This window comes from Mirounga angustirostris, unplaced genomic scaffold (genome assembly GCF_029215605.1).
Source record: "Mirounga angustirostris isolate CCGP_5_RB_7025 unplaced genomic scaffold, mMirAng1.0.hap1 SCAF_16, whole genome shotgun sequence".
NCBI classification, from domain to species: Eukaryota; Metazoa; Chordata; class Mammalia; order Carnivora; family Phocidae; genus Mirounga; species Mirounga angustirostris.
In genome coordinates, this window is record NW_026991724.1 from 47,580,763 (window position 1) to 47,590,090 (window position 9,328).

General features: G+C 49.9%; 1 protein-coding gene across 1 annotated transcript; it reads right to left on the minus strand.

Annotated features, from left to right (window-relative positions):
• Nucleotides 1–1,560: 1,560 nt before the first annotated feature.
• On the minus strand, nucleotides 1,561–8,943 carry LOC123842171 (cytochrome P450 2A13-like). The gene is made up of 9 exons (XM_064581731.1): nucleotides 8,746–8,943; nucleotides 8,082–8,244; nucleotides 7,480–7,629; nucleotides 7,077–7,237; nucleotides 5,010–5,186; nucleotides 4,257–4,398; nucleotides 3,679–3,866; nucleotides 2,658–2,799; nucleotides 1,561–2,125 (listed from the first exon to the last, which is right to left on the minus strand). Exons 1-9 carry the CDS (start codon nucleotides 8,923–8,925, stop codon nucleotides 1,944–1,946), a joined length of 1,485 nt encoding a protein of 494 aa, XP_064437801.1. The 5' UTR covers nucleotides 8,926–8,943; the 3' UTR covers nucleotides 1,561–1,943.
• Between the last annotated feature and the right edge of the window lie 385 nt (nucleotides 8,944–9,328).

Genomic DNA, 9,328 nt, shown 5'->3' on the forward strand with positions numbered 1-9,328 from the left:
CCTTGGGGGACACTAATCGGTGCTGGGCACTGTACTAGTTAGTAGAATTATGTTTAACTTCTTTTAACTTGTTGCTTTTTTTCTTTTCGAACTCTGGCTTGATTTATTTTGGCTAACAAATTTATTTGGGTAACAAACAAACCTGTTTGTCTCCTCAGAAACATATGGTCTTTTTGAGGCAGAGCAGGGACTGGACTCAGGTCCCCTCAACCCTGACCACAAAAACCCAATATATTTTTTTTAAGATTTTATTTATTTTTTGACAGAGAGGGACACAGCGAGAGAGGGAACACAAGCAGGGGGAGTGGAGAGGGAGAAGCAGGCTTCCCGCAGACCAGGGAGCCTGATGCAGGGCTCGATCCCGGGACTCTGAGATCATGACCTGAGCCGAAGGCAGACCCTTAATGACTGAGCCACCCAGGTGCCCCTATGATTTTATTTTTTAAGTAATCTCTGCACCCAACATTGGGCTTGAACTCATAACCCCGAGATCAAGAGTCACACCCTCTACCAACTGAGCCAGTCAGGTGCTCCTCTAGCTTCCTCCATAAGAAGGCTTAGTTGACCTGAGCAGATGCTTAACCGACTAAGCCACCCAGGCACCCCTTTATGCCATATTTCTTATGATTTTCAACGGAATCATTTTCATTGGTATGCACACTGTCACCTAAATTAAATATATATAAAATAATTGTCATTATGCTCTTACCAAACTCTACTCCATGTATTAAGTTGACCTGAGCAATCACAAAGGCCTGGTTATTCATCACTTTGAGGTGACTTGTTATCCTTTCTTATAGGGTGTCAGTAAATCCTTTCACCTTTTAGTTCATACATTTTCCTTTCTTTTTAAAATGTTTTTCTTTTTTTTTAATGGTGGAAAGAACATTTAACATGATAACTACCCTCTTAACAAATTAAGTGTACAATACAGTATTGTTAACTATAGACACAATGTTGTGTTGAAGATTTCTAGAAATTACTCAGCTTCCACAATGGAAACTATACCCGTTGAATAGCAACGGCCCCTTTTCCCCTTTCCTCTAGCCCATGGCAACCAATGTTCTACTCTGCTTCTATGAGTTTGACTATTTTAGATTCATCCTACAAGTGGATTCATACATTATTTGTTCTTCTCTCCTTGGCTTATTTCACTTAACATAAAATCCTCAGGGTTCATCCAAGTTGTCACATATGGCAGGATTTCCTTTCCTTTTATGACTGAATAATATTCCGTTGCATGTATATATCACATTTCCTTTATCCATTCATCTACCAAAGGGTATTTAGGTTGTCTATTTAATAATGATTTGATTTCTTTCTTCAATGTTCTGTAGCTTTCAGCATACAAGTTCTGTGCCTGTGTTGTTAGATTTATAGTTACCTATTTCACTTTTTTGAGTGACTATAAATAGTATTGTGTTCTTAATTTTGATTTCCTAGGGTTCATTGCTAGTATATAGAAAAAACAACACAACAAAAAATTTTGGTATGTTTAGTGACCTTGCTAAATTCATTTATTAGGAGGTTTTTTTTTTCTTTCTTTTTTTTTTTTTTTGTCGTTGTTGTAGATTCCTTAGGAATCAGTTAGGATTTGCCACCTGTAAAATGAGCATAAACACTGTTCTCTGTTGCATAGGCTTGTGAGCATTAAGTGAGGTGAACGTGTTAATGCTTTTAGCATGGACCTGACAGAGAATATTTGCTCAATAAATAATTTCCCTTCCTCTCGTCCTATCTCTGAAGGATCTATCTCTACCAAGGTGAACAGACAGAGCCCATTCCTTTCCTCTTCTTCTTCCATCCTCTTTGCCCTTCCTATTTCCCTAAGCCACCTCCCTCCTGCTAGCCCTGCCCTCCGAAACCCCGCCCCCAATAGCCACGCCCCTGACCCTCCGTCTGCTTTGCTTCCCCAACCAGGCCTGTGCTCCCTCAGCCTTTTTTCAGCGGGGCTGGAAGCTCATGGTGTAATTTCGTGGGATGGTGGCTAAGCCCACGAGCTTGGGAGACACGTTGATGTCTTGGGGCAGCTGCGGGGACTTGAAGCGGAAGTTCTGCAAGATGGTGGTGAGGAAGAGAAAGAGCTCCATTCTAGCCAGGCCTTCTCCAAAACAGTACCGCTTTCCTGAAGACACAGAACCGGAGGGCTGGAGGTGAGGTCTGCTCCCTTGCCCCTCTACCCACCCCCAGAAGCTTTCTCCCAGGGAGGAGGGGCTGGAATAGCGTGGCCTCAGAGACTTCCAGAGATGTCTCTAATCCTCTCTGAGCATCAGTTTCCCTTGTGCATGGGATGGGGATGAGCTAGCTGTAGCAATGGGAAATTTAGATGCCCCTTCCCTCCAAGTACACACTCAGATATGGCTGCTGGGCCCTCACCTCCAACTGAGGAATCTAAAGAATTTAAATGACTTTGGACAAATGTCTGACTCACTAAGGGCTTTGATTTTCCCCATCTCTGAAACAGGTGTGATCATCCTTATCCTTCTGCTTAAGCTCAAGTCGTTCTGGGGGTTGCAGCTGAGGGGTTCCAAGGTAGATCATGAGAGGGACTTCCAAGCTGGAGAAAGACACCAGGCTACACCTTAGAGAAGAGAGCTGGGATGAAGGAGCCCCTGTTGGTGGGAGTGGTGGCTTGGCAGCAGACAGTGGTCTCTTACCAATGGAGAAGGGCACAAAAGCATCACTCTTCTTAAACTGCCCATTCTCATCCAGGAAGTGCTGGGGGTGGAAGTCTCGGGGGTTGGAGAAGAACTTGGGGTCTCTCAGCACGGAGCCCAGCATAGGGAACACTTCAGTGCCCTGGTGAGGAGGAGAAGGGGTATTTGATAAGGTGGAGTGGGGGTAGAGTATGCTGAAAAGGCATGGAGCTTGGAGGGACGATTGGGATGCCCTAGGTGATGAGAAATGGGAGGTGTGGGAGGAGTGTGGGTCCTCTTAGGGAGGAGCTTTGGGAGACAGGAGATTCAGGTCTCTGAGACAGGAAGCTATGCAGACATGGGGTTTACGTCTCCTGAGAAGGAAAGTTTGAAGAACACAGGTTCTGTGTCTTTTAGGACAGAAGGTGTAGGGGATGTGCAGTTCATGTCTCCCAAGGCAGGAGGTTGAGAGGACATGGGGGTTCATGCTTCCAGAGGCAGGAAGTTTGAAAAACACTGGGTTCATGTCTCCTAGGCGGGATGTTTTGGGAGACACGAGCCTCGTGTCCTTGAGGGAGGAGGTCTAGAAATGAAGTTCATGTCTTTTGAGAGAAGACGTTTGGGGACATGGGGTTCATAATCCCTGCAGCAAGAGCTCTGGGGAGATACTGGATTCAAGAATCTCTGAGTGTGGGGCGCCTGGGTGGCTCAGTCGTTAAGCGCCTGCCTTCGGCTCAGGTCATGATCCCGGGGTCCCGGGATGGAGCCCCGCATCGGGCTCCCTGCTCCACGGGAAGCCTGCTTCTCCCTCTCCCACTCCCCCTGCTTGTGTTCCTTCTCTCGCTGTGTCTCTGTCAAATAAATAAATAAAATCTTAAAAAAAAAAAAAAGAATCTCTGAGTGGGAAGGTTGAAGGGTCATGGTGGTTGGGGAAGTGTTTGATTGAGGTAGTGGGACAGGGGCTGGGAAGCTTCTAAGGGGAATGGGGTGCTGGGTCACAGGGAGCAGGTTGGAGGTCCCCTTAGGTGGGGCAGGAAAGTACCTTGGGGAGGAGGAACTCTCGAAACTTGGTGTCCTTGGTGACTCTGCGGGCCAGGCCCATGGGGATTATGTCTCCAAATCTTTGGATCTCATGGATCACCGCCTCTGTGTAGGGCATCTTGGCCCGGTCCTCAAACTTGGGCTGACGGTTCTTGCCAATCACCCGGTCAATCTCCTCATGGACCTTGGCTGTGGAAGGAGGAAAGTGTTTAGGTATCTAGGGGTCTCAGGGTGGAGATGATAGTCCAAATATGTACATCCATGTGTGATATGGACGTAGATCATTCAAAACAGACCTTGACCATAAGCATTGTTGGTGCAGTGTCCTATTCACCTGGTCTCAACACAGGAGCTGTGACTCAGCACAGGAGCTATTTACCCATCCGTTCAGATATTTCAGGATTTTAACAGCCAGTGAAACTCAGCTGGTGCTTATCAGCAGAATATCACCTAGCGTCTGGATAACAGGGTATGTCTGAGGTTCCAGACATCTGGGAAATGTGGGGACATTGCAGTGGGCTCAGAGGAAGTGTGAGGGTCTGTGGCCACCACTTCACTGCCCCGCCCCCACAGTCTTACCCTCCACCTCTGGGTGCTTCATGAGCAGCAGGAAGCCGTACCGCAGGGTTGTGCTGACCGTCTCAGTGCCCGCAAAGAAGAGGTTCAGTGTGGTCAGCACCAGGTTCTTCATGTAGAACTCCGTGTTGGGGTTGTTCTGCTCCTGAAGGGAGAGAGGCCTTCAGGCCAGGCCCACTCCCTTCAGGGCTCTCAGAGCCCTTCTGGGGTCTTTCCATTTGGACCCACCTCTCTTAGGTCCAGACCAGAGGTGGGAAGAGAGACCCTAGTTCTGCCAGGGTTTTGTTCAGGCTGCTGGCTCTGCCCAAAATGTCCTTCCCACACTCTTTACCTGGCTGCCTACCTGTCCTTTACTCATCAGCCCTGGTGTCACTTTTTTAAGGTAGGAATATTTAGGAGAGGGATACAGAGAGCGAGTGCATGGTATGGAAGTGTTGCTTTATGGTTCGCACACAGGTCCTGCCCATGGACAAGTGCTGGTGGATGGAGCAGCCACGGTTATTATTCTTGAGATTGTGAGGATGTTATGAGGGGGATGATTTGAAGGGGCCTCTGCTCACCCCATCCCAGCCTGGTTTCCCTCTTTGTCCTGGTGGATGGAGCAGTGCTGGTGGATGGAGCAGCCACGGTTATTATTCTTGAGATTGTGAGGATGTTATGAGGGGGATGATTTGAAGGGGTCTCTGCTCGCCCCATCCCAGCCTGGTTTCCCTCTGCCTGGCTTTGCAGCTGTCCACCCTGGCTGCTGAGCTGTACCTCCTGCATGCGAATGAGGAAGGAGTCGATGAAGTCCCTCGGGGAGTTGGGGTCCAGGGTGCGTTGATTCTGCTCCACCTTCTTGGCTATGAAGTCCTCCAGACCCTGCAGCTCCTTAAATGCCTGTTGCTGTGGCCCTGGCAGGTGCTTCATCACTGAATGGAACATTTCACAGAGCTGAGGATGGGGAGGGAAGAAAGGCAGGGAAGGGTAGTTGTTCACTGGCAAGTCCTGCTGGGAGCGGTGCCTTTCTCGGGGCAAGAAGGGCAGTGGGTTAAAAGCACTTGTCCAGGTATTTATGATTTATATGGAGCTTGATGGGAGGAGATATCTAAGTTTTCATGTGAGTTAAGTATGAGGGCCCTTGTCCCAGAATGTAGGTGAGGTGGATTGGGACACATATCCAGGTTTCAGGTACTCAGGTGAGGCTGGATTGGAGAACACATCTAGGTGTTCAGATAATCAGGCAGGGTTGGGTTGGGAGACACATATCTAGGTGTTTAAGCATTCAATTGGTCTCACAAGTTTGAGACAACTGTCCAGATATTTAGGGGATCTGAATTGGGGGCTTTTGTCCAGGTGTTCACATATTAAGTGGGGCTGGTATACAGGTGTTAAAGTGGGGGGAGACACCTGTTCATGTGTTTCAGATATTCACATGGGCTGATAGGGGGCACATCTGTAGGTGTTTGAGTGAGCTGGGTTGGGGGATACTTATTTCAGTATTTGGGGAGCAGTCTGTCCAGGTGTGTTTACACATTTAGGGAATCATTATTGGAACCTGCCCTGATGTTCAAATATTTAACTGGGCTTGTAGGTGGCACTTACTAGCTATTCTAGTGGGCCAGTGTGGGACACCTGTGTAAATATCAAATGATTCTGATGGGCTGGATTTTATAGCACCTGGTGTTTGGGTGTTTGGGAAGTTGGCTGGGGTGGTTACTTGTCCAGGTGTTAAGATATTCAGATAGAGGGGCGCCTGGGTGGCTCAGTCATTAAGCGTCTGCCTTCGGCTCAGGTCATGATCCCAGGGTCCTGGGATCGAGCCCCGCATCGGGCTCCCTGCTCGGCGGGAAGCCTGCTTCTCCCTCCCCTACTCCCCTGCTGGTGTTCCCTCTCTCGCTGTGTCTCTCTCTGTCAAATAAATAAATAAAATCTTAAAAAAAAAAAGATATTCAGATAGAAAGATGGAATATCTTAATAGGGAGCAACTAACTGTTAGATATTAAGGCAAGTCCAGATGGGAACACTTGCCCAGGTGAGAGAGCTGGTATGAGGATGTGTTTCTTGTCTGCAGGCTCCGGTCACCATCTCCTCCTCCTCCTCCTCCTCCTTCTTTTCTTCTCCTTCTTCTCTTTCTCCCTCTCCCTTTCCCCTCCTCTCTCCCTCCCCTCTTTCTTTTTCTTCTTCTTCTCCTTCTTCTTCTTCTTCTTCTCCACCCTCCTCTTCCTCTTCCTCTCCTCCTCCTTCTTCTCCTTCCTCTCCCCCTCCCCTTCTTCCTCTTCCCTCTTCTTCCTCTTCCTCTCCTCCTCTTTCTCCTCCTCCTCCTCCTCCTTCTCCTTCTTCCTCTTCCCCTCCCCCTCCCCTTCCACCTCCTCCTCTTTCTCCTTCTTCTCCTTCTTTTCCTCCTCCTCCTTTTCCTCCTTCTCTGTCCTCTTCCACTTCCCTGTCCCCTTCCTACTCCTTTTCTTCCTACTCCTTTCCTTCTCCTCCTCTGTCTTCTTCTTCTTCTTCTTCTTCTTCTTCTTCTTCTTTTTCTTCTTCTTCTTCTTCTTCTTCTTCTTCTTCTTCTTCTTCTTCTTCTTCTTCTTTCTTCTTCTTCTTCTCCTTCTCCTCCTTCTCCTTCTGGTGAGGAGCTACTGTTGAGATATCCAAGTGTCTTTGGAAACTGGGTACTGGGCACCTGTCCTCTATTCTGGTGCAACTGTTCAGTTGTCCAAGAGTGGGGGCTGGTTTTGAGGGTACCCTACTATAGGAGGATGGGAGTTTAGGGCACCTGTCTCCATGAGGGAAAGCAATTGGTGGGTTGTGGTAGGGGTGTTATAGAGCCAGACTGGGATAGGTTACCTGCCCCATGGAGGTAGCTGTGAACTGGAAGCTTCCCAGCATCATACGCAGCAGTGACAGGAACTCTTTGTCCTCATAGTCAAAGCGGTCCCCAAAGACAATGGAGCTGATGACATTGGACACTGTTCGGCTCAGGAAGAAGGTGGGATCGATGAAGGCACCTGGGAAATGGGATGGGGTCGGGGAGAGACAGGGATTTGGGGGACCATCAACTGGGCGGTCTAATGCCAGCCTGAGTATTGGAGGAGGGCACTGGAGTGAGGAGCCAAACTTCCAGCACAAGATCCCAGAGTCTGGAGCCCAGATGCCTTCCCCCAAGCCAGTCCCCTTCCCGGAGGAGACAGCGTGGGTCCCTGTGACCCACAGGGACCACTCTTTCTTGTTCACTCCCAGGCCTGCTCACCGTGTGTGCCCCGAAAGGCTTCAATGAGGAAGCCCGCCTCCTCCTGGATGCGCTCCTCAATGCCGCGCTTGCCCACTCCAAAGTCCCGCAGCGTGGTGATGGAGAAGCGCCGGAGCTGCTTGGCGCGCTCCCCGTTGCTGAATGTCACCCCTGGTGAGGCAGAGAGGGGTGGAGACAGAGGTAGGCAGAGAGCAGGAGTAGAGAAGGATGGGTTGGGGGGTGAGGGAGACAGAGAGAGATACAACTGAGGGTCAGAGAAATACTGAAAGAGAGTTGGAAGAAAAGAATCAGGAGAGAGGCAAGGACACGGGGATGTAGGACCAGGGCTTCAAGGCAGAAATCCCAAGAGCTTCTCCCAGACCCAGAGGAAGAAGAGGCATCCATGAGAGAACAGAGAGGTGGGCCGAGAAGCAGGGGTTCAGACACCCTGAGTCAAGCTAGAGAAGACCAAGGAGAGGCCACAATAACCAGGGATAAGGACAGAGGGAAGCAGGGGTAGAACTTGGCCACAGCCTTGGGCGGGTGAGGTCAGGAGAAGAACAGTGGGGAAACTGAGGCCATCAAGTGTGCCTGGCCATGCACCCCCACCCGGAGCTCCTCACCATAGCCTTTGAAGAGATAGTCGAAGGTGGCCTGTGCGCCTCGCCCGCTGAACTCCTCAGCCTGGTCCACCAGAGCTTCCTTCACCGCCTCGTGTCCACACAGCACCACGATGCGCCGGGGCCCCAGGTGGACCGTGAAGACTGGGCCATATCGCTCGCTGATCTGATGCAGGTGAATGCTTAGAGGCTGTGGCCTGCACTGGGAAGCGGCCCTGTGCCCAGCCCTCACCTACTGCATGCACTTCCCCCAGGTTCTGATACTGAAGGGCCTGGACATCCCAAAATCTGCTCTTTCTTTTTTTTTTTTTAAAGATTTTATTTATTTATTCATTTGAGAGAGCGAGAATGAGAGAAAGAGAGAGCACATGAGAGGGTGGAGGGTCAGAGGGAGAAGCAGACTCCCTGCTGAGCAGGGAGCCTGATGCGGGACTCGATCCTGGGACTCCAGGATCATGACCTGAGCCGAAGGCAGTCGCTTAACCAACTGAGCCACCCAGGTGCCCCAAATCTGCTCTTTCTTATGTAGGACCCTGCTGGCCAACCTGAAAATTTCCACTTTCTTAAGACTCTGGTCCAACCTTGCCCATCCCTTGCCGCCAAGTCCCAGCTCATTTAGGCAGGCTCCCAGCCCCACCCCTATTCCACCCATCCCCTGTCCTGACACCTTCATGAAGGAATCAGACATCTGCTGAGTGTTCAGTTGCAGGTAGTTCCCGATGAAGGGCAATGGGGTGGGTCCTGGAGGGAACTTCTCCCAGAGCTTCCTCTGCCTCCAGACAGACATCAAAACCATTGTGGTCAGGCAGGTGAGCAAAGCCACCAGAAGCAGCCCTGAGGCCAGCATGGTGGTACTGGGAGAGATGGTCAGATGGTGCTGACTGGGGTTGTTTGCCTTTATACGACCTGGGAGAGAAGGGTGGACTTTGGTCCTGTTTGTTAATTGCCATTTCACTTCCCAGCTACACTGCCTCCCCACCCCCACCCCCAGACTCACAGCTGAGCTTGGGATAAGCCAGCAAGGCGGGGAAGAGGGGAACTCAGGGAGATTAACAGAGAGTGGTCCCCAAGACTGAATGTGTCACGCCTCAGGAAGGGCCACCCCAAGTCTGTAGACTTGGGTGAAGCAGTAGACAAATTCTGAACCTTAAGATTTTAGAATATATAGATTCAGAGTCCTGAACTTTGGATTTGAGCTCAGAATGAGAATTGGCCCAAAAATTATGTATTAGGGCATCTTAGGAGAAAAG

Excerpts from the sequence above, each read along its gene's own strand:
- LOC123842171 (XM_064581731.1), bottom strand. The coding sequence starts at position 8,925 with ATGCTGGCCTCAGGGCTGCTTCTGGTGGCTTTGCTCACCTGCCTGACC. Across the intron at positions 8,245-8,745 it reads TGTCTGATTCCTTCATGAAG|ATCAGCGAGCGATATGGCCC; the intron begins GTGTCAGGACAG and ends CACCTGCATCAG. Across the intron at positions 7,238-7,479 it reads AGCCTTTCGGGGCACACACG|GTGCCTTCATCGATCCCACC; the intron begins GTGAGCAGGCCT and ends CCCATTTCCCAG.